Here is a 23363-nt window from a genome sequence, read left to right on the forward strand (position 1 = left end):
ATAGGTGAGAACTGTCCGCGGGGCAACACAACCTGACATCCTTTCTCTCCCTCTTTTTAGCACATCAGCTGGGTTCCAGGCACCCCCTCCCCACCATCCTTTATTCCTCCTCCCTCCTGAAACCTCGTGGGTTCTCTGGGATAACTTTCTGAAAACTTTTCTCTTTTTCAGACAAGCTTGGGGAGGGGAGGTGTCCCCGTTTCCATCAGACACGTACCCTCCACCACCCTCACCCCAAGAAGGTACCCCATACTCCTCAAAGGCTGTCTCAACCGAACAGGAACAGTTGCCACATAAGCCACACAGATCAATGTGACAGTTTTACAAAGATAGACGTCCTGAAGTTTGATGCATTCGTGCTACAGGGCTCCCAGAGGCCTGGGGGTGTGGATGTCCCCTTTCCAGCCCCAAAGATGCGAGCACCGTAAGGATGCTCCCCTGTCCTCCAGAAGATCGGCAGTCACTGCATTAGGAGGGTGGTCTGAGGGGGGCCGTTGCTGCCGCCCCCCCTCCACTCCAGGCAGCAGGCTGTCCCAGTCCCTTCCAGCCCTGGTGGAACTGCCCAGAGAGCGCCAGAGGACTTGTCATCCCGGGGGAGGGGTGCCGAGTGACGGTCAAGCTGCAGAACAGCTGGGTGGGCAGTGCACGCCCCCCCATTCCCCGGCATGATCAAGGTGCGGGTGGTTTCAGCGAGAGTGACAGTGAATGGCAGCCACGTGAGAGTCACAGCTGGGCAGCTCGGCCACCCCAGACTGACGGGGTCACACGGCGGGGGGGGGGGGGGGGAGGGGGCTCGCACTTGACACAAAAGAGCCTGGAGCAGGGTGCTGATAAAGGGGGTGGAGTTGGGGGCATCTGGTCACAGACACTCTCCCCGCGCTCCCCAACCTTCAAGGAGTGCTCTCCCGATTAGGACGGGGGGGGGGGGAGGGGGCGCCCTGAGGCGGATTAAGCGTGAGTCCAGGAAGTGGTCTGCGTGGAGTGCGGCCACCACCTGCCCCCCATCACCCGCCGCCCGCAGGCGCTCACGCGACCTCTCCCCCACGCGCCACCGCGCGCCCCGGGGAGTCGGCGGGCGCCCAGGTTCCCGAAGGTGGGGGGTCCCAGGGACGCTGGCCCCCACCCCCACCCCCGCCTCCCCCGCCCCTGAGGGGGGGCGGTGAGGCCCGCGGTCCGCTCCACGCGCGGAAACTCCCCGTCACCTCAGTGCAACCCCACTCGGGCGGGAGCCCGAGGGGCGCCCGCGCGGCCGCCCCTCCCCCACGCGCCCCTCCTCCACGCCGCCGTCCGGCCGCCAGGGTCTCCGCGGTCCCTCGCTCGGCCAGGGAGGGGGCCCTGGCTTCGCCGCGGCCGTTTCCTGCCTACCCCCTCCCAGCCGAGGGTAAAAAAAAAAAAAATCTCCTCCTCCTCCTCCCCCGAAAGCCGCGACCGAGTGGCCCGGTCCGCGCGCGCAGCTCGCGCCCAGCGCTCTCCAGCCCGGGCGGCGGCGACGGCGGCGGCGGTGGCGGCGGCTGCGGCGGCGGCGGCGGGGGAGGGGTGCGGCGGGGGAGGGGAAGAGGCCTGGCCCCGCGGCCGCCGCCGCCGCCCGCCGCCCGCCGGCCCGGCCCGCCCGGGGCTCCGGGCCCGACGCTGGCGCCCCGCGCCCCCGGATTCACCTCGGCTCGGCCGCGCGGTGGGTGCCTCGCCCCCGGCCGGCCTCGCGCGCCCGCGGCTCCCGCTCGGGCCGGGGGGTGGGGGGCGGGGGGAGAGCTTCGGGGCGGCCGCTTACCTGGCGGCGGGGGCGGCGGCGGCGGCGGGGGCAGCGGCGGCGGCGGCGGCGGCGGGAAGAGGTGGCAGCCGGGGGGGCTGTGGCGGTCGCGGCCCCGGTCGTGGCCCGGCCCGCGCCCGAGCACTCCCTCGTCGTCGTCCTCCTCGTAGTCCTCGTCGGCCGCCTCCACCTCCTCCTCCTCCTCGTCGCCCTCTTCTTCCTCCTCTTCTTCCTCCTCCGACACCACCATCTCCTCCTCCTCCTCCTCCTCGTCCCTCAGAGGGGAAGCCATCCTGTGGCTCTGGCCCCCCCACCACCCCCCCACCCACCGCCCGCCCGCCTCCCCCACCGCTACCACCACCACCTCCTCCTCCTCCTCCTCCTCCTCCTCCTCCTCCTCCTCCTCCTCGGCGGCGTCCTCCTCCTCCTCCCCACCGCCTCCCCCAGCCCCCCAAACCCCCGGGCCACCCCCCTCCAGAACCCCCCCTCGGGGCCGCCGGCTGAAGAGGGGGGCCGAACCACCCCCAAAAATTGTCTTGGAAAAAATTGAGAGACTTTCCCCCCCTCCCCTTCCTCCCAAGAGAACGAGAAAGGGGGATTAAAAAATATATATATATATAAAAGTTTTCGACTTCTCTCTGCCCCCCTCTCCGTTGCTTTAAATATATTTAAATTCTGAGGGGGGCGCTCAGAAATATTTCTCAGAGCTGAGGCAGTAAGATGGCCGCCTTGAAATTATTTTTAAAACAACCCCCCCCCAAGCACCGCCACCCCCTCCATGAAGAAAGGGAGAGGGGGGAAAAATCCCCTTTTAAAACAAAATGGCTGGCTTAATATTTCAGTTTTCACCCCCCCATTCTCCTCCCTGTTACACCCCCATCTCCTAGCCTCTACCCAGAAACCCACAAATTTCTCCCTTTTTTCATAACTGATTAGTGCACAGATTAATAGAGATATTTTCCTTGTGTACTGTGTGTGTGTGAGTGTGTGTGAGTGTGCGCGTTGGGGGGGCACGAAGGGTTTCTGCATAAAACAAAAATGGCTGCTCTTTCTAACTCCCCCCCCATAAAAATATTTGAGGGGGGGCATTAATCAGTACTCATGCTCAGTCTGACATCAGCATAAATTGTTAAAGGTTAACTAGTTAGATACTAGTCCAACTAGATTTAAATATTTTTCTTTTCTTTACTAGTCTCTTCCTCCCCACCTCCCTTCTCTTAAAGAAAAGCTTTTTTTTTTTTTTTTCTGAATACTTCAGAAGGGAGTGGTTTGATGTGAAGGTTTTTTTTTTTCCCCTTCAGGCATTGAAAAGGAAAAGATGAAATATATGTTTATATATAACTCTTGTTTCTACATACCTCGCTGGAGTCAAAACGCATTTAATTGTGTACGTACCGTCCAAGTGAGGCACGGGGCTGGATTTTTCCCCCCTTTCTTTTAAAAAAAAGTGACAGAAATCCTAGTGACTTTTGGGGGGAAGAGATATGAATAGATACGATGATTGAGGTTTTTTTTTTTCTTCAAAGGAGTCCATGTTTGATTCTCCCCTTTGCCCAGGCTTTTCAGTGATTTATAATTGTTGTAAATTTTATCTGCACTCTTTTCTGATTTACTCGCTCCCCCCTTACCCGACCCCGCCTCCCCCGATTGCCTCGACTAGAAAATTCATCTGACTTGGGAAATGAATTTAGGGGGCCAGGAGTACAGATTTTTAGAATAAAGGGGAGTCAAGTCTGAAAAATTGTGAAATTGTCTCCTCTTTTCTCCCATTGCAGTACGTTCCCCTGTCTCCGTGGTCTTCCGACAGTGGTAAAGTGGAAGAAACTGAGGCACGGTGAGATACAAAAGTATCTGGGACTGAGGAGAAGACAGAGGTAGGGGTCCCCCTGGCATTTCCACTGGGCTTGCCTGGGATTTCTCACTGTACCCCGGTGTTTATGTTAGAAGTGGTGCCGGGAATCAGATGGAAGATTGGAGAGGAGTCCAAAAGTGGCTCTCCTGTCCAGAGATTCCATCAGTGAAGTCCTCTAAAACTTGCCTCTGGAGCAGTGCTAGCAAAGGAGGGAAGGCGAAAAGCTCAGATCTACCTTTTTTTTTTTTTTGGTCCTCACCTTTCCTAACTCCACCTTCCTTTCATTCTTTTCATCTCTTTTTGCCTGTCCTTGCCCCAGGGCATCCTTTCTGTCCTGGGTTATTTCTCTCCCCCTGGAGTGTAGCTGCCAACCCCCTGCCCCGGCCTGGCAGCCCCGCAGTCCTCCAGAGCGTCTCAGGCCTGAGGGGTAGGTAGGCAGCAACCAGAAAGCATTAATGACAGGGGATACCATGCCAATGTTTGCTTAGGAGGCTGGAATGTTCTTTATTGACACGCCACCCCCCTACACACATGCACACTGATGCACTTCATTGAGCGTGGATGTCCATCTTTTTCTTAACCTGGCCTTTGGATGTCTCCCGTCTTGGCTCCTGTGTCCTTCCTGTGTGCTCAGTCTACCTCCTGTCCCTCTTCTGTTCCAGTCTGTTCCCTTGCCCGGTCTCTTTGTACGAGGCCATCTGGGTATCCTCCTCTTTCTGTGCGTGGGCTCCTCTGTACGTGTAATTTTATTCCCCCTTCACCCCCCCCCACACACACACGGACTCCCATCCCTTCGATTCTCTGGACTCTCAGGCTCTGTCACCTCCAAGTGACTTTCCACCTCTGTCTTGTTTGTGTTTACTTCTCTCTTTCCGGCCTCTGACTCCATGTGTGTCATCCTCGTGTGTGTGTGTGTGTGTGTGTGTGTGTGTGTGTGTGTGTCCGGCTCCCTCCTCTCTCTGGCCCTTCTGTGTGTGTGTGTGTGTGTGTGTGTGTGTGTGTGTGTGTATCTGTCTGTCTGGGAGAAGTGTCCCCACGTGGATATGGGCCAGCCTACACACTGGTGTGCACCGTAGCTGCCCCATCTCCCTGCACCCCCTGCCTGGGTGCCAAGCACCCAGGCCCGCTCGCCACGTGTGCCAGGAGCTGCAGGTGTGCCTGCCTGTCCAAACATTTGTCATGTTGTTAAGTGTGCTTTGCATGTGGATCTACTCATTTGCTCCCTTCCCCCTCTGGTCCAGGGCCCCCCTCTGCCCGCCTGGCCTGCCCTCGCCTGGCCTCTTTCCTTTCCGACGACCTCTCCATTTCCCCTTGTTGGGTCGTTGTTCCCGCCTGCCTCCCTACCTGCTTGCTCCTGTTATGATGTTTGCCTGCCTGCCTGTCTGCTCCTCCCTGACTGGCTGGCAGCCTCTTTCTCGGTTGTCTGTCTGCTTCTCTGGCTGTTTGCCCACCACTCTCTCTCCAGCCATCTGTCTCCCCGCCTGCCTGTCTCTGTCACTTTTTTAGCCCCCGTCTCTTGGTTTGTCTACCTTCCAGGGCCTGCCATGCTTCCCCATCTTGGTGGGCCTCCTCTCTTGCCCTTCTGCATGGCCCACCACTCACGTGTGTGCCCGTGGGGTGGGTGGGTTACATTCACCTCCCTGGACGTCCGGCCTCCCGGCCACCTGCCCCACCGTCCAGTCCTTGCATCCTTCCAGTCTGACTTCCTGGCAGCTTTTGGTTCCTTGGCTTCCTCAAAGCTGCACCCCCATCCATACGGGTGGCCTCTCTGCCCCAAGGCTGGCTGCCCCCGTGCCCCTGAGTCTCTGGGCCTTCTGGTTGCACCATCGTCGTGTCTTTTCCCTCTTCCCTTAGACGAGCAGCCCACCCCAGCCTCCCTACTACCTTCTTTGCAGCGCCTGCTCTTTCCCGCCTTTTTGCCGCTGTCTGCCTGGCTGGCTCTGGCTGGTCACGTCTCCACCTGCTCTCTCATCTTTTTCTTCTTCTTTCCTTGTCCCTCGGGGTTCAGATAGGCAGTACATACACAGCACAAGATATGTGAAGTGCTAACGGTGTCCTGTGGGGAGTAAGCCTCCCTCCTGCATCTCTCCCCGGGGTCCCCTGTTCCTCCCCCAGAAGTAGTCACTGCCTGATGCTTCTTGGATGTTCCAGAGGAGAGGCCAGGCATATCTGAGTCCACTTGCTGTTGGCCACACCCCTTCCTACTTTCCTCCCTGTTGTGCTGGACACTTCCTTTTCTGTCACTCTTATCAATATGCTTTCCCACTTCCCTGGGCTTGCCATTTCTTGCTCCTTGTCTTTTTGAGTCGACTCGGTGGCACCTGTCTCTTTGATTGACGGGCTGCTAGTTGTGTGCTTTTGTTGCCAGTACCTGAGGATGCTTGGGAAGGCCAGCTCCCTCCTGGGTCCTCCTCTGAGTAATGAGCTACCTGGAGACAGCACAGCTCTGCTGGTCCTCTCATCGCCAGCGAGCTGCGTATTAACCAACACAGATGTGAAGGCCCAGGGAGAACTGAAAAGGACCACATATAAACGGGCACGGTTACTAAGGTATAGGTAGCCCGTGTGTACAGAGTCCATGCAGGCCCGTGCGGCCTTCCCAGCACATCTGCGTGCACACCCATCCGGGTGCAGTCTCGACAGGCCTAGGATTCTAGATCCCTGGAGTGCGTCTTCCTCCTGGTCTGAACAACTGTTTCCTCCTCTCACTTTTCTCCCCCTCTCCTCCTTCCTGTGGGCTCCTCTGCCCTGCCACCTCGGGGATGGTGACGCTCAGTCCTGGGGGGGAAACAAAGACATGCCCTCTGTCCAGGTCTCTCCAGAAGGACAACAAGGAAACTTTGGCACAGAGCGCACTGCCCTTTGCCCGTATTCCTGAATCGCATGGTGTCAGCCTCTGCCTCTGGGCCTCCAGGCTTCTGGGCCTCTGTCCTCTTTCCCGCCCGCCCTCTCTCACTTCTCTTTTCTTGGTTCTGTCCTTCCCCTCAACTGTCTGTCTGGGGCTGCATTCCAGCGTCCCTCTGATTGGCCACCTTCCCCCTCTTCTGTCTGATTGGCCTACATCCCTCCATCACCCCATCTATCTGCCGGATTCTCCCTGTCTGCCTGTGGTAATGTATGTGATGGCACTTTATCAGTCACCGAGCCCCGTGCGGCATTAGACACTGTTACCACTTTGTCTTCTCTCTCTCCTTGTTCTTTCCCCTCCCGGCTGGCCTGCCTTCTCTCTCTCTCCCGAGGCCTGCTTGTCCTCCCTGGTCTCTCCTTGCACTCTTACCGGCCTCCCTGTGTCTGTCTGTCCTTAGGCCTTTTTTCTGTGCCCGCATATCTCCCTGTCTCTAGTTGCTTGTCCCCGTACCTGTCAGTGTCAACGTGGGCACTGCCCCCTGCCTTTTTCTCTCTCTCTCTACTTCAGAAACTAAAACTGAAATACAAAATTAAAATGCCATCCACCTCATGGTTAGAGCAGAATGGTTTTTGGTTTTAATGAGAAGACCATTAAGGTGAGAAAAAGGAACTTAGGCACACAGCCTGTCTAATGCAAACCAGAAATTAGACACCCCCTGCCCCCAAGAAAGAACTAGAAGAAAATTTTGAGGGACTCCTAAGCCACAAGATTACTTCTTTAAAGCAAAAGCAAGAAACTTACTTATCCAAAACAAGAGTTGCTAATCCTTTTTGGTTCATGGAAAGCTACAAGCCCTTCCCCCAGAAAAACAGTATACAGTTGACCCTCGAACAACACAGGTTTGAACTGCGTGGGTCCACTTTATGTGGATTTTTTTTCAATAAATATATTGGAAAATATTTTGGAGATGTGTGATAATTTGAAAAAACTTGCAGATTCACTGCATAGCCTAGAATCATTGACAAAAGTAAGAAAAAGGTTATTTCACGAATGCATAAAATACATGTAGATACCAGTTTTTCATTTGCTACCTAAAATATCACATAAATCTATTTTTTAAAGTTCAGACTTATGCACAAAAATATTAGAGACCACATGCTATGTTTTCATTTTGACATCCAGTATTAGCAATGCACATCCACGATATATAACATCTACCAAGTGTCTATATTCTATCAGACAGTATAGACATAGGTACTGACAGATGATTCATCTTGTAAACAGATGACATAAACTTACAGTATCGAGGACGTCTGGGTGGCTCAGTGGTTGAGGGTCTGCCTTTGGCTCAGGTTGTGATCCCAGGGTCCTGGGATTGAGTCCTGCATCCGGCTCCCCAGAGGGAGCCTGCTTCTCCTTCTGCCTATGTCTCTACCTCTCTCTTTCTGTGTCTCATGAATAAATACAATCTTAAAAAAAAAAAAAAACCTTACAATATGGATACGGTACTGTAAACACTTTTTTTTAATTTTATTTTATTTTATTTATTTATGATAGGTACACAGTGAGAGAGAGAGAGAGAGAGAGGCAGAGACACAAGCAGAGGGAGAAGCAGGCTCCATGCACCAGGAGCCTGACGTGGGATTCGATCCCGGGTCTCCAGGATCGCGCCCTGGGCCAAAGGCAGGCGCTAAACCGCTGCGCCACCCAGGGATCCCTTTTTTAAAGATTTTATTTATTTATTCATAGAGACAGAGAGAGAGAGGCAGAGACACAGGCAGAGGGAGAAGCAGGCACCATACAGAGAGCCTGACGTGGGACTTGATCCGGGGTCTCCAGGATCACGCCCTGGGCTGCAGGCGGCGCTAAACCGCTGCGCCACGGGGGCTGCCCTGTAAACATTTTTTTTTTTTTTTAAGATTGTATTTATTTACTCATGAGAGACACAGAGAGAGAGGGGCAGAGGGAGAAGCAGGGTCCATGTGGGGAGCCCAAAATGGGACTTGATCCTGGGACCCCAGGATCACGCCCTGGGCTAAAGTCAGCGCTGAACCGCTGAGCCACCCAGGCTGCCCTATAAACGTGTTTTTGTTATGACTTCCTTAATATCATTTTTTAAAAATATTTTATTTAAGAGAGAGCACAAGTAGGGGCAGGAGGAAGAGCAGAGGGAGAGGGACAAGCAGACTCCATGCTGAGCACAGAGCCTGATGTAGGGCTCAATCCCATGACCCTGAGGTCATGATATGAGCTAAAATAGTCATTTGCTCAACCCACTGAGCCACCCAGGCACCCCGCCCCATAGTAATATTTTATCTTCTCACAGCTTTATTGTAAGAATACAGTATGTAGTACGTATAAAATATGAGTAATCAACTGTTTGTGGTGTCCAAAAGGCTTCTGGTCTATAGTAGGCTATTAGTGGTTACCTTACGAGAAGTCAAAAGCCGGGGCAGCCCGGGTGGCTCGGCAGTTTAGCACCACCTTCAGCCCAGGGTGTGATCCTGGAGACCCAGGATCGAGTGCCACCTCGGGCTTCCTACCGGAAGCCTGCTTCTCCCTCTGCCTGTGTCTCTGCCTCTCTCTCTGTGTCTCTCATGAATAAATAAATAAAATCTTTAGGAAAAAAAAGTCAAAAATTGTGCACGGATTTTCCACCACACAGAGGGTCAGCACCCCTAGCCCTCATGTTGTTCAGGGATCGACTGGTATGTGCAAAATACCATGTATGTTTTCACGGTGTTAGGAACACCCAGAAATCTTTGGGCCCGGGTTAAAACTCTGATGTAGGGAACCGGTGACAACGATTGGTAGAGCACAGACGTGTCATCGTGGCACCAGGCAGGTCAGAAGACTGAAAAATCGCTCTGCGGCCTATGATATATCTACTCAAGGAAATGTTAAAAGAGATTCCTGGTTGTCTTCTGAAATCTATAATTTAATGGTAATCATGCAAGTCATGTAAATACTGAGGGTACTCTAGACTTATTCACGGAATTTTAGAAAGGCATCTAGACCAGTGGTTTCCAAATGGCTAAATAAGCTTGCCACCATCCCTCCCTGGGAAGGTCTGTCCTTTGTTCTAGGATGACTTTTTTTTTTAAGATTTTATTTTATTTGACAGAGAGAGCACAAGCAGGGGGAGGGGCAGAGGCAGAAGAGATAGGTTCCCTGCTAAGCGAGGAGCCTGATGTGGGGCTCGATCTCAGAACCCCGAGATCATAACCTGAGCCAAAGGCAGACGCTTAACCAACTAAGCTACCCAGGTGCCCCAAATGACCTATTTCTTATATAGATTTTTTATATGGAGTAAATACAGAATATACTATGTATGTAAAAAGCATGTCATATATATGCATGCTCGTATATTAATAATATATTTGTTTAAAAATGACCTTTCTGGGCAGCCCCGGTGGTGCAGCGGTTTAGCGCTGCCTGCAGCTCAGGGTGTGATCCTGGAGACCCGGGATCGAGTCCCACGTCAGGCTCCCTGTGTGGAGCCTGCTTCTCCCTCTGCCTGTGTCTCTCCCTCTCTCTCTGTCGCTCATGAATAAATAAATTAATTAAAAAAATAAATAAAAATGACCTTTCTAAAAATAAGATCTGTGTGGAAGGAGGTCCATAATAGATTTTATGAAGGAAGAGAAAGAAAGTGACTTTTTATACTTCCATACATTTGAAAATTTTTCTTTTTTTTTAAATTTTATTTATTTATTTATGATAGTCACACAGAGAGAGAGAGGCAGAGACATAGGCAGAGGGAGAAGCAGGCTCCATGCACCAGGAGCCTGATGTGGGATTCAATCCCGGGTCTCCAGGATCGCGCCCTGGGCCAAAGGCAGGCGCTAAACCGCTGCATCACCCAGGGATCCCTGAAAATTTTTCAACATGCACTTCTTTTATAATTATACAACATTGTAAGGATCATTTCACTAAATAACGGTGATAGGTATATAGGTTTGAGTTTTGTTGTTCTTAATGTACTTAAGACAAAAAGCAACTCCATGTTGGTCAATACTTTTTTGTTGTTGTTATGTTTTGCTGGCTATCAAAGTCCAAAGGTGTGGGATCAGGGTGCCTCAGTGGTTGAGCATCTACCTTTGGCTCAGGTTGTGATCCCCAAGTCCTGGGATTGAGTCCCACATTGGGCTCCCCTCAGGGAGCCTGCTTCTTTCACTAGGTCTCTGCCTCTCTCTCGTGTCTCTCATGAATAAATAAATACAATCTTTAAAGAAAACCCAGAAAACAAAAGTCTGAGATCTATAGCTTTAATCTAACCTCTTCTTGGTTCCACGAACAAAGAAAGAAACTTCAGTTCTTCTTATACTGTATTCATGATTTGCCATATTTGCATACCACCTTGTGCTGTTGTACGCATGCTATTTTTCTTTAAGTCAGTTTGCTTTAAGTTAAACAAATGTCCTTTAAATTTTTGTTTTAAAGTTTATTATTAGGGACACCTGGGTGGCTCAGCAGTTGAGCGTCTGCCTTTGGCTTAGGGCATGATCCCGAGGTCCTGGGATCAAGTTCCATATTGGGCTCCCTGCAGGGAGTCTGCTTCTCTCTCTGCCTGTGTCTCTAACTCTCTCTCTGTGTGTGTGTGTGTCTCTCATGAATAAATAAGTAAATCAACCTTTAAAAGAAATAAATAAAGTTTATTATTATTATTTTTTAGTAATCTCTGCCCTGAATGTGGGCCTCAAACCCACAACCCTGAGATCAAAAATTGCATACTCCACTGACTGAGCCAGCCAGGCACCCCAAACAAATGTCCTTTAAAAAGTAAATTTCATGGTATGGAGAAATAATACCTATACATATAAATCCTTGATTTGATAGGGGAATTACTTCCTAATTTGTTTTTTTTTTAAGTTTGTTTATTTATTTATTTATTTATTTATTTATTTATTTATTTAGAGTGCAAGTGGGGGGAGGGGCAGAGGCAGAGGAGAGAGAAAGAGAGTCCCTGCTAAGCGCAGAGCCCGGCTTAGCTTGGGGTTCAGTGTCATAACCCTAAGATCACGACCTGAGCCAAAATCATGAATCAGACACTTAACTGACTGAGCCACCCAGGTGCCCTGTTCCTAATTTATTTTAAAGTACAAGTAACTTTTTTTTTTTTAAAGATTTTATTTATTTATTCATGAGAGACACAGAGAGAGGCAGAGACACGGGCAGAGGGAGAAGCAGGCTTCCTGCAGGGAGCCCAATGTGGGACTCAATCCCAGGACTCCAGGGTCATGTCCTGAGCTGAAGGCAGATGCTCAACCACTGAGCCACCCAGGAAACTGTAAACTACAAGTAATTATTAAAAAATAATAATATACTAGTAATTATTAAAATAAAAATCAAGAAAAATAAAAGGATCTTGCATGCTATCAATGGTGGTAGAGGCCATATTTTAGGAAACCACGTTTCATCTAATTTTGTAGATCCAAAAACAGACCCTTAAGTTGAAAGGATTACCTGAGATCAAGTTGGTTGTTACCAACAGAAGCAGGATTTGAGCCTCTATCTTCCAATTTCTAGTCTGGCATTCTTTGTACTATATACGAGACAAGACAATGCCTAAGTCAATGGGATATCCTCGGGTTTTAAAGGGACTAATGTGAAATTGATGGCCCCAGGCATAACTTATCTGAAACAACTATATTGTAGGACTGGCAATAGTCCATTTAATTGTATCTAGTACACTTTTAAACTTTTTTCTTTTTGAAGTAATGTGTCTGCCCAATGTTGGGCTGGAACTCACAACTCTGACTACCAACTGCACCAGTCAGGTGCCCCTCAAGTACACCTTTAAACTTACTTTAAACTTTTCTTTTTTGTTTGTTTGTTTTGATTTTATTTATTTTATTTATTTATTTATTTGAGAGAGAGAGAGCACAAGCAGGGGGGAGGTGCAGAGGGGGAAGCTGACTCCCCACTGATCAGGGAGCCCGAAGCAGGGCTCCATCGCAGGACCCTGAGCCAAAGACAGATGCCTAACCAGCTGAGCTACCCAGGTGCCCCTAAACATACATGTTTTCTTTTTCTTTTTCTTTTTTTTTTTTTTTTAAAGATTTTATTTATTCATGAGAGACACAGAGAGAGAGACAGAGAGGCAAAGAGGCAGAGACACAGGCAGAGGGAGAAGCAGGCTCTATGCAGGGAGCCTGACATGGGACTTGATCCCCGGTCTCCAGGATCACGCCCTGGGCTGAAGGCGGCGCTAAACTGCTGATCCACCGGGGCTGCCCAATATACATGTTTTCTGACACAGAATTCCACTTCTTATCATCTACCCTGAGAAGCAGTCATCATACTTGTGTGTGCATAAGATGACACGTACAAAGATATTCATTACAGCATTATTTGTAATAGCAAAAAATTAGAAACACCCAAATCTCCAGCAGTAAGGAATAGCTAAATCAACTACCCAGCAATTGAGAAAGTGAATTACATCTATGTGATAAGATTCATTACTGTATTACCAAAAGACAAAAAGCAAGCTGCAGAACAGTAAATATAATCATTTAGTTTATGTTCAAAGAAACTAAAAACAATGCTTTATGTTTCTACAGACATATGTAATTTTTAATTACATATAAATTATACATGTTCTCTATATAAATTATATATGTTACATATAAGTATTTTATATATTTATTAAATGCCTTTAAAAATTCTGGCCATAATACATACCAAATTGATAATCATGCTTACTTTTGGGGAAGAATAGTCAAGGGGGTATTTAGCTCTATTTATAATTCTGAATTTTTACAATGAGAAAATATTAATCATATGTATAAACAAGGGCACTTGGGTGACTCAGTCGGTTGAGCAGCTGATTCTTGGTTTTGGCTCAGGTCTTAACCTCAGGATTGTGAGATCCAGCCCTGCATCAGGCTCCATGCTCAGTCTAGAGTCTGCCTTGCCTCTCTCTCTACTCCTACCCTTTCTCCCCCCACTTGCTCACTCTCTTTCTCAAATAAAAAAATCCTAAAAAAAAGACATTTAAGTAGCCTATGATCACGTTAACAAATGAAGCCAAAAGGGACAACAAGTAGTACAATTTCTCTAAAGAAATCATTCTTCACTAATCTCTAATTCTTTGAGGAGGAAAATACTTCAGCAAAGTATAATCTGTGGCTGTAATGTAAGTTTGTACACAACTTTTGAAAACAACAATGGGGTTCTAGTTTACTTTTGGGGGGGTTCTAGTTTAAATACAAATGAGAGTATGAAAGGAAGAAAGGAAAGGTACAGAAGAGCATATATATAATATGATACTGTTGATGAGAGGAAAAAAATGTGTAAATATCCATAAAATATTTCTAGGAGATTATACAAGAAAATGTAGTGGTTACCACTGAGAAGAAAAACATTTTTTCACTGTGCATCTTTTAAAGCAGCCTGGAAATTTTTTAGTGACCAAAGGATTACCTAGGCGGAGGGAGGAGAGACACTTGAGATTAGATGTAAAACACACCAAAAAATTAACTAGCAATATGTGGTAGTGATTATTGCTATGGGCTGTAAAATCGGAGAAATCAGAGAAGAGAGACCTTGGTGGGGAGAGGGAGAATCACTGAAGACCTCTCATGTATAGTCGTATCTGAAGTAGGTCCCTAAACATCACTAAGATGTATAGCAGAAAGGAGGAAGAAGTCTATTTTGATCAAGAAAGTACTTAGCAAGTAGTGTGTTGACCCATCTAGCTAGGGTGGTAAGGTTGTGATAGAAAGTTCTAGTAGATGTTGGTACCTCTTTAAAAGGTAAGAACTGTTAGTATATCAAGTGAAGAGTAGAGGCCAGAAGTTCAGAGGAACTTTGAAAAATGGAGAGTGGAGAAGAGAACCCAAAGGGAAAACAGAAGTTGCTAAAATGGTAGGTACACCAGATAGTGTTACTGTGGTGGGACAAGGAGACAGCTTCTGGAAGCAGGCAGGCATGATCAGTATTGCCGGATGCCTAGTGGAGGGCAAGAAGAGCGCCAACTGACTGTTCCTCAAAATGTGAAATACAGAGTTATTGTATGACCCAGCGATTTCAATCTTAGGTGTGTACCCAGGAGAATTGAAACGTGTCCACGCAAAAACTTTTACGTGCATCTTCATAGGGGCATTATTCATGATAACCCCACAGCAGAAACAACCCAGATGTCCATCAACCGATGAATGGAGAAGCAAAATATGTCCAGAATATTATCCCGCCAGAAAAGGGAATGAAGTAGCAATAAACACTGCAGCATGTAACATCACACTAAATGCAAGAAACTAGATACAAAAGGCCACATGTCATATGATTCCACTTGTATGATATGTCCAGAATGGATCAATTCATAGAGGTAGAAATCAGAGTAGTGGTTGCCCAGAGTCTGAGGGGAGTAGAGCATAGGGAATGAGTACTAATGGGTAGATTTCTTTTTGCAGTGATGAAAATGCTCTGGAATTAGATAGTGGAGGTAACTGTACAATCTTGTAAACCTTATATTAAAAGCTCCTGACCTGGACACCTTGAAATCATAAATTTTATGGGATATAAATTATATCTCAACTTTCTTTTTTAAGTGCAAACCGTGAAAAGTATTGTTCTTGGCAGCTGATCACCTTTTTTCTAAGACTTTAATTTTTTAAAAATATTTGATTTATTTTTAGCAAGTGTGAGCAATGGGGAGGGGCAGAGGGAGAGGGAGAAAGAGAATCTCAAGCAGACTCCCCCCTGTACACAGCCCGAGGCAAGGCTTGATCCCATGACTCTGGGATCATGACCTGAGCCAAAACCAAGAGTCAGACGCTCGACCAACTAAGCCACCTGGGTGCCCTAGATTTTCATTTTTTTTAAAGTAATCTCTACACCCAGCATGGGGCTTGAACCCACCGTTCAAGAGTCCCATTCTCAAAAAAAAAAAAAAAAAAAAAAAGAGTCCCATTCTCTACTGACCAAGCCAGCCAGCAACCCCAGCAGTTGGTTACCCTTAAAGGTAGTTTTGGTGAGGAAGTCAGCAATGAAAGATTAGGAGAAACCATTAACATGTTATTTATGGAGCTTTTTAATTTAAAATTCTTACCTACTAATGAGAACTATTCCATAGGCTCAAAAGAATCCACATAACATATATAAGCCACAAAGAATATTACAATGAACATGCGAATCCATTACCTGGTTTAATAAATGTAAGACCCTGTCTCATCTTCCCACATTCCACATCCCCCCCCCACCTCCACCCACCCAGTATCCTGAATTTTATGTTATTGTTTCCTTGCTTTTTCTTTGGGATTAGGTCCCTTCCCACCTGTAACTTCTCAATTTTGAGAAATTGCAAACCTACAGAAAAGTGGAAAGAGCACTGTAGTCACTATATACTCGTTTTTTTTAAGTTGTTATTTACATTCTAATATTATGTTTCAAGTGTACAATGTAGTGATTGAACACTTCGTACATCACCCAGTGCTCATCGCAAGTGCGCTCCTTACTCCCCATCACATACATCACCCATCCCTCCCCTTTGGTGACTGTCAGCGTGTTCTCTACAGTGAAGAGTCTGTTTCTTGGTTTGCCTCTGTCTCTTTTTCCCCCTTGCTCATTTGTTTCTTTGTTTAACCGTTTTTAAAATTTGAATTCAATTACTTAACATACAGTGTATCATTGGTTCCAGAGGTAGAAGTCAGTGATTATCAGTTGTATAGAACCCCCAGTGGTCGTTACATCACGTGCTCTCCTTCATGCCCCTCACCCAGTGACTTCATCCCCAGGTCCCCCTCCCCTCCAGCGACTCTCAGTTTGTTTCCTATGATTGAGTCTTTTATAGTTTGACTCCCTCTCTGATTTTGTCCTGTTTTATTTTTACCTTCCTTCCCCAATGCTCCTGTGTTCTGTTTCTTTAATTCCACCTACAAGTGAGATCATGAGGTATGTGTCTGTCTCTGGCTGACTTATTTCACTTAGCATTCTAGCTCCATCCATGTCATTGCCAATGGCAAGATTTCATTCTTTGTCATGACTGAGTAATATTCCAAGTACACACACACACACACACACACACACACACAGACATACACACACACACATACACCGTGTCTTCTTTATCTATTCATCAATGGATGGACACCCCCTCTGCTTCCATGATCTGGCTATTTCCCATAATGCTGCTATAAGCATCAGGCTACATGTATCTCTTTGAATTTGTATTTTTTTATCCTTTAGGTAAATACCCAGTAGTGCAATTGCTGGGTCGTAGGGTAGCTCTACTTTTAACTTCTTGAGAACCCTCCACACTGTTCTCCAAGAGTGGCTGTGCCAGTTTGCATTCCCACCAACAGTCCCCTTTCTCCAGACTCCCACCAACACCTGCTGTTCCCTGACCTGTTGATACCTATACACTGTCCTAAATTCACTGACTGTTCACCTTTTTCCACATTGACAAAATGACTTGAGCAAATGCACATGATCTGATTTCGTTTTGTTTTTTGTTTGCTTGGTCAGGTTTTTTTCAGGTGTACATCTTGAGTTTCTACCAATGTATACTCTTGTGTAAACACCATCCAGGTAAAGACATAAAATATATTTACGGCACCCCAGAAGTTTCCAATGTCTTCCGAGTAGAGGCCTCTTCTAGAAACAAGCACTGTTCTTACTGCCAGCATGGCTCCTTTTTTTTTTTTTTTAACAGCTTATGATCTACTGTGAATTGCATAAGGCAATATAAAGTCATTTATGTAGTATAATCGCAACCATGTAGGAAAATACTAGGGAGGAAGTGGTTAAGATGTTAATACTGGTTTCTGCTGAGTGATAGGAATAAGACTGATTATGCTTGCCTACCTGGAATTTTCTGTATGCTCTACAGTGAAAATTGAAACTAAGCTTTAAAAAAATTAAAAGAAAAAAGGAGGGCACCTGTGTGGCTCAGTGGTTGAACCTCTGCCTTTGGCTCAGGCCGTGATTCTGGGGTCCTGATATCGAGTCCCACATCGGGCTCCCCACAAGGAGCCTGCTTCTCCCTCTGCCTATGTCTCTGCCTCTCTGTGTGTCTCATGAATAAATAAATAAAATCTTTAAAAAAGCAAGTAAATAAAATTTAAAAATTAAAAGACATACAGAAATAGAGAAGAGGAGGTAGTATCGAGCATTTGGTCACCAAGTTGGGTAGTCTCCAAAAACTAGTTTACAGTAAAGTGGCCAGTAAGTCTGGAGACCACACATGTAAAGGAATCTGTTTCTTCATCTCCAGGGTTGATTCCAGGTCTCCCATCCCAGGTGACAAGCCCCACCCGAAGGTCCTGCAGCCTGGCTGGGCACCCCGGCACTCATCTTCCTGGCCGCCCGTGCTCCCCCCTGGTCCTGCTCCTCATTCACTGAAGGGTGGCACCTGGTTTGCCAGGTTTCCGCCCTCGGCTCCCTAACCAGAGACCTTTCTCTCCATTCCATGCTGGTCCCACCTCTACACTTACCTCTTCTGAAATTCTAGATTTCGAGCCCCCTGTTCTGCCTGCAAATTTGTCTCTCCGGCTGTTATTTCTCTGCTGTTCTTGGGTCTGTAAGACAATCAAGTGCCTTAACCGGCCATGATCCCTGTCCAGCTTAGAGCCCGCGGTCATTTCAGCCACTGTCTGGCCGGTGTCCTGTTCCAGTTGTCCCCCACACGTTGCTAACTGTGGCCACTTCTGCTGCCTCTTACCACCCAGCTGCCCAAGGAACCCCCGAGGCCCTGCCCAGAAATCCTTTCCCCTAGCCCACCTCCTTTCAGTTCTCTAAGGTTACTTTTCCAAACTGTCCTTGCCTTCCTCAGGCCGCCTCCACCCTATTACCCCAGTAGGAAGCCTTCTCCCCTTCCAGGGGCCGGATCACCAGGTGAAGGCTCCCTGGCACTGAGGCACAAAAGCCTGCATATTTTGTCCTCCCTCCTTAAAAATTTTTTTTAATTTTTTTATTTATTTATGATAGTCACAGAGAGAGAGAGAGAGAGGCAGAGACACAAGCAGAGGGAGAAGCAGGCTCCATGCACCGGGAGCCTGACGTGGGATTCGATCCTGGGTCTCCAGGATCGCGCCCTGGGCCAAAGGCAGGCACCAAACCGCTGCGCCACCCAGGGATCCCTGTCCTCCCTCCTGATGGTCCTGTCGGAAGCTGGTCTAGCGGCCCCGGCCCTGGTCCCCAGCCCGGCCGCCTTCTTGGGATCCAGCAGTGCTCCCTCACCTCCCATTTCATCTGCTCCTTCTCAGCCACATCCCCCTATCTTTAAAAGAAGTCCTCTGGACCCCCACCTCCCTCCAGCTGCCGCCCTACCTCCCTGTGCCCATTCACAGCCTCGCTGCCTGCACTCACCATCTACCTGCCTACACATGCCAGCTCCTCCGAAGCTGCTGCCATCAGACTACCAACAGCTACCCGGTTGCCAGTACAGAGGCTATTTCTGAGTCCTTAACTTGCCACCCCATCCTTGAAATAGTCTTTGCTTGGCTTCTGTGATCTCACATCTGCTTACGCTTCTATTGCTGGCTTCTAACTAAATTCATTCCCTGGCTCTTTGTTGAGGAGGAAGCTCTAAGCCACCCCCACCCCCGCCCAGTCCTTGGTCTTTCTCCTAGGCCTGCACCAATGGACCACTGTCATGGAAATCAAATGGCTGAAGCCAACCCTTTCTTCCATTCTGCCTTTTAACGGTGTCTTAATACCATTGGCAGGCCAGCTAGAAATGCCATCTAATGTCAAGCCCACCATTTGAGTAGAATTGCCCTGACACCTTTCCTGGCTGATTAACTGTCTTTCAGATTATAGATTTGTCTTCCAGATGATAGATTTGTCATACTAAATGCCAACCCCAAGCTTGTTGCATCTTGTGTCTTGGCCTGCCTTGGGCCTTTTCACCATTTAGCTCTCTGGACAAAAGTCATTTTGTTTTTATTTTTTTTTAAGATGCATTTATTTATTTGAGAGAGAGAGAGAGAGAGCATACAGGGGGAGGGGCAGAGGGGGAGAGAGGATCCTTAAGCTGACTCCTGCTGAGCGTGGATCCTGATGCAGAACTCGATCCCACAACCCCTGAGATCATGACCTGAGCTGAAATCAAGAGTTGGACACTTAACCCACTGAGCTACCTGGGCACACCAGAAGTCATTTTAATTTTAGACTAAATTAGATATAATCAGTAAATTAAAATCAACTTTTTTTTAAAAAAGATCCCATCTTCCAAAACCGTGTAACTCCTAGCATGTAGTCCAGAGCCAAGTAATGAAGTTTACCCAGTCCTTGCGTTGGAGTTTGAGCTTCGGGGTCAGGGAGCACCTGCAATCCAAGCTCTTCCACCTACAAAGTGACATTGGATGAGCGGCTTCTCCCTCTGGTCTCAGCCTTCCCACCCGTGAAACAGGCCTATGTCTCAGGGAGAGGATTAGGGAGCTAACCTCCATGCTGGCCACTCCGACCCTAACCAATCACATTCACCATTGGCCATTTCTCACTGCAGAGAGATTCACTTAAGGGGATTGAAGGTGAGAGGATTCAGCGACCTGAGGTTCGGACAGCATGTAACTCTGAAGGAGGTGGGGACTGCTTGCAGCTTCTCTTGCTCCCAATAGTTGGCCCTGTTTCCAGACTCTCGCCAGCTTCCTCTCTATAAGCCCAACCCTGGAAAATAGGAAACAAACCAGGTTTTTGGACCCCATTCTAATGGAGGCACAAACACAATTGTTAGTCACAGGTATGCCCACTGGTTGTTTTTGTTTTAAGATTTTATTTATTTGTGGGAGACCCAGAGAGAGGCAGAGACACAGAGGGAGAAGCAGGCTCCCCGCGGGGAGCCTGATGCGAGACTCGATCCAGGACCCTGGGATCAGGACCTGAGCTGAAGGCAGACCCTCAACCACTGAGCCCCCCCTAGGCGCCCCGATCTACTGGTTTTCTAATCATGACAAGTGTTACCTGGATGTTGAATAACACTGAATCTCAGGCAATCCCACAAGAAGCATGAATTACTAAATTGTGGCTGGCCCGAGGAAGGGAAAAGAAAACTGAAATTTTAGGGTGCCCGTTCAAAGCGCCCTTCGTACTGCTGGCGGTTCTTCCATACTCCATCTCATTTAATTTCTCAACAACACCGTAGGGAGCTTCTACGTAGAGAGATCGTGTCCTGCTTGATGCCTTTTGCGGAAACTACCTCCTATTGTTCATAGGTGTTCATAGGTCTATAGATGTTTACATCTATAGAAAGGGAATCTGAGGAAAGCGAAGTATTCTGTGAGTGGTTCCAAAGCCTCCTGCAGGTGTGGTTTCCTCGTCTGGGTCTTGATGGAACTCTGCACACCTGCTGCACACCGTGTAGCACCCCCTCCTCTCAGACTCTCTCTTTGGCGTCCATGGCGCACCATGGTCTCACCACCCTGGCTTCTCTCCCTCCTCCAGGGGCTCTTCCCCAAGCCTAGCACCTGGCGACAGCTGCTCAGCTGTGCTCTCACACCCCTACCTCCAGCCCTGAGCCCTCTTCTCTCTTCAGGATCCTGTCCCATGGAGCCATAAGAGCGGGACATTGGTGTTCAGTGTTAGTGTGGCCCAGGTCACTTCCCAGCCAATTCACAGCACATCACCTGCTTCCCAGATCAGGTCCCCTGCTCTGCCAGTGAACTCTTCACCCTCTTGCCCTGTGGGGTGTCCCTTTGTCTCCTCCTGCTGCCCCAGCTCCTGCTCCCAGGAATCATGTAGCTGTGCGATTCTGTCCTTACGTCTGTCCTCCTCTGCCCTCCACTGCCCCTGACTTAGTCCCAGCCTGGCCACTCCAGTCCTCTCCAGGATGGCTCCACTTCCTCCCTCCCTCTCTCATCTCTGAGGCAAGTCACCTTCTTAAAATGCAAATCCGATTGCACCATCGCACCCTTCTCCCTATAAAACCATTAACCCTGAATTGTATGCTTTGAAAGGGTGAATGTTACAGTGTATGAATTATATCTCAACAGACAAAAGCCAGGTTGAGAAAGTCTCACTCCACCTGGTCTGACCTCCACACCCCTCCTCACCTCCCCTCCCCAGCCCCTAGCCTCTGTTTCTTAGCTTTGCCTTCTCTCCAAGCTCTGAGCTCTCTGCTCTTACCCCTAAACTCTGCACTGTTTGTGCTGTTTATTCTTTGCAGGAGGCCATTGGCCCACCAGGCTCCGGTTACCCTCCCCCGGCCCCACCTCTGATCCCTGTCCTGGCCCTCTGGGTCTCAGCTGAAGGTGATGCTTCTCCCTGAGGCCTTCCCTGATCACCCAGCTGGGAGTCATGTGTTCCTCAGGCACCTTGTACTTAGTCTTGGGTATTTGTGACTGATCAGAGACACAGAGACATGCTGTCTGCCCTCCTAGAGCTTCGAATCTAAGAAGCAAGGAAGGCAGACATTAAACTGTGAATTATAGTCAATAAATTCATTGCAGGGGAGCCTGAGAGGGGGTGAAGGAATATTTGACCTCAGCAAAGGGATCCGGGAAGGCTTCCCTGAGGAGGTGACACTGGAGCACAGCTTTCAAGGGGAAGAGCTGGCCAAGCAATGAGTGGGGGGTGGAATGTTCCATGCAGAGGAAGCCATGAGACAGAAGGGATCCTGGGGGTTGAGGGTGTCTCAGGAATCACATCTCACAGCAGCATGTGTTTGCTACAACGTAACTTTGACCCTTTTCCCTCTGAGCAGCCCAACATGGTTCCCTCCCTTTGGGTAGGAAGCTCCCTGGTAATTACAGAGGACTCCAGCCACCAGGCTGGGAGGGATCCCACACTGCCCTGCAGAGGGGTGCAGGTCAAGGGGTCCCCACCGTCCCCAGCACCTCGCTGCTGTGCAGGTGAGCCGCCTTGCAAGCAGATCCTGCGGCTCTGGGGGTGGAAACACACAGTGCCCCCTGCGCCCTGCCCGCATCACATCCACCCGCAGAATGAAGGGTAGTGGTTGTTTGAAGTCTCCTCCGGAGTCCTGGGCTGGCTGAGATAAATAAGCAGGCCACTGGGGCGGCACCCGTGTGTGGCACGCAGGGAGGTGGCGCCACTCCGTGGTTAAGTGGGTGGCCCGCAACCGGCTTGGTTCGAAGCCCATCTTGGCTACTAACTAGGTAGTCCTGTGACCTTTGGCGAGTTACTTCATCTCTCTCTGCTTCCACGTCCTTGCTTTGCAGTGTCAATAAAAACAGCTCTTAAGCCTGTTGTGATGGCAGGTGAATGATTGATTGGGGCCGGTGAATGCAGCTCTCCAGGTCACAGGGGCCCGGCCTGTGTCATTGGCCCAGGCAGGCCTCGGATCATTTGACCATCACTCTTTCAGGCGGCTCTGCTGCTTTGTTTTTATAGTACTTGTAGCAGATGTGAGCATGTGGTGTATGTGTGAGCACATGCATATACAGTGTATCGCTCTTAGTACTATGTGCAGTAACCCTGCCTGTGCATTTACTGTTTATCCCACCAGAATGCTATGTCCCTGGGAGTCGGGAACCCACACATGACCCTCACTTACGCATCCCCAGTATCTGCAACAGGACACAGCACCTAGTAACTTTTTGTGGCTCACAGGTGGACAAACAGCATTGCTCATGATTCACGGAAGACATCGCTGGTCCCCACCAGTATCCATCCTGACCCTGCTTTAGTTGTGGGCGTCAGTAGAAAATACACCGTCGGGGATCCCTGGGTGCCTCAGCGGTTTAGCACCTGCCTTTGGCCTAGGGCGCGATCCTGGAGTTCCGGGATCGAGTCCCATGTCGGGCTCCTGGCATGGAGCCTGCTTCTCCCTCCTCCTGTGTCTCTGCTTCTCTCTCTCTGTCTAAAATAAATAAATAAATAAATAAATAAATAAATAAATAAATAAATCTAGAAAGAAGGAAGGAAGGAAGGAAGGAAGGAAGGAAGGAAGGAAGGAAGGAAGAAAGAAAGAAAGAAAGAAAGAAAGGAAAGAAAGAAAGAAAGAAAGAAAGAAAGAA

At 48.8% G+C, this 23363-nt stretch overlaps 2 protein-coding genes and 1 long non-coding RNA gene across 21 annotated transcripts in view; 1 reads left to right on the plus strand and 2 right to left on the minus strand.

The window, feature by feature from the left end:
• CHD3 (chromodomain helicase DNA binding protein 3) overlaps positions 1 to 2068 on the minus strand; it is a 24812-nt gene extending 22744 nt beyond the window's left edge. For all 18 annotated transcript variants that reach the window (XM_072821282.1, XM_072821288.1, XM_072821283.1 and 15 more), the window contains exon 1: positions 1769 to 2068. In XM_072821282.1, coding sequence (XP_072677383.1) covers positions 1769 to 2039 — 271 coding nt within the window. In that variant the 5' untranslated portion in view covers positions 2040 to 2068. The remainder of the gene's footprint in view (positions 1 to 1768) is intronic.
• The window catches only part of LOC140630685 (uncharacterized), a 27782-nt gene continuing 5997 nt past the window's right edge, over positions 1579 to 23363 (plus strand). Inside the window, exons 1-2 of the long non-coding RNA XR_012028424.1 lie at positions 1579 to 1672; positions 3523 to 3621. This is a non-coding gene — a long non-coding RNA (uncharacterized lncRNA). The remainder of the gene's footprint in view (positions 1673 to 3522; positions 3622 to 23363) is intronic.
• The window catches only part of CYB5D1 (cytochrome b5 domain containing 1), a 15888-nt gene continuing 8741 nt past the window's right edge, over positions 16217 to 23363 (minus strand). Inside the window, exons 4-7 of one of the 2 annotated variants that reach the window (XM_072821318.1) lie at positions 23099 to 23206; positions 19941 to 20058; positions 19674 to 19737; positions 19355 to 19491 (exon numbers count right to left, since the gene is read on the minus strand). In XM_072821318.1, the coding sequence (XP_072677419.1) occupies positions 19706 to 19737; positions 19941 to 20058; positions 23099 to 23206 (258 nt within the window). In that variant the 3' untranslated portion in view covers positions 19355 to 19491; positions 19674 to 19705. Of the gene's footprint in view, positions 19738 to 19835; positions 20059 to 23098; positions 23207 to 23363 lie in introns of both variants that reach the window. The other variant, XR_012028420.1, reaches the window with a different exon arrangement.

This window comes from Canis lupus, chromosome 3 (assembly GCF_048164855.1).
Source record: "Canis lupus baileyi chromosome 3, mCanLup2.hap1, whole genome shotgun sequence".
Taxonomy (NCBI): Eukaryota; Metazoa; Chordata; class Mammalia; order Carnivora; family Canidae; genus Canis; species Canis lupus.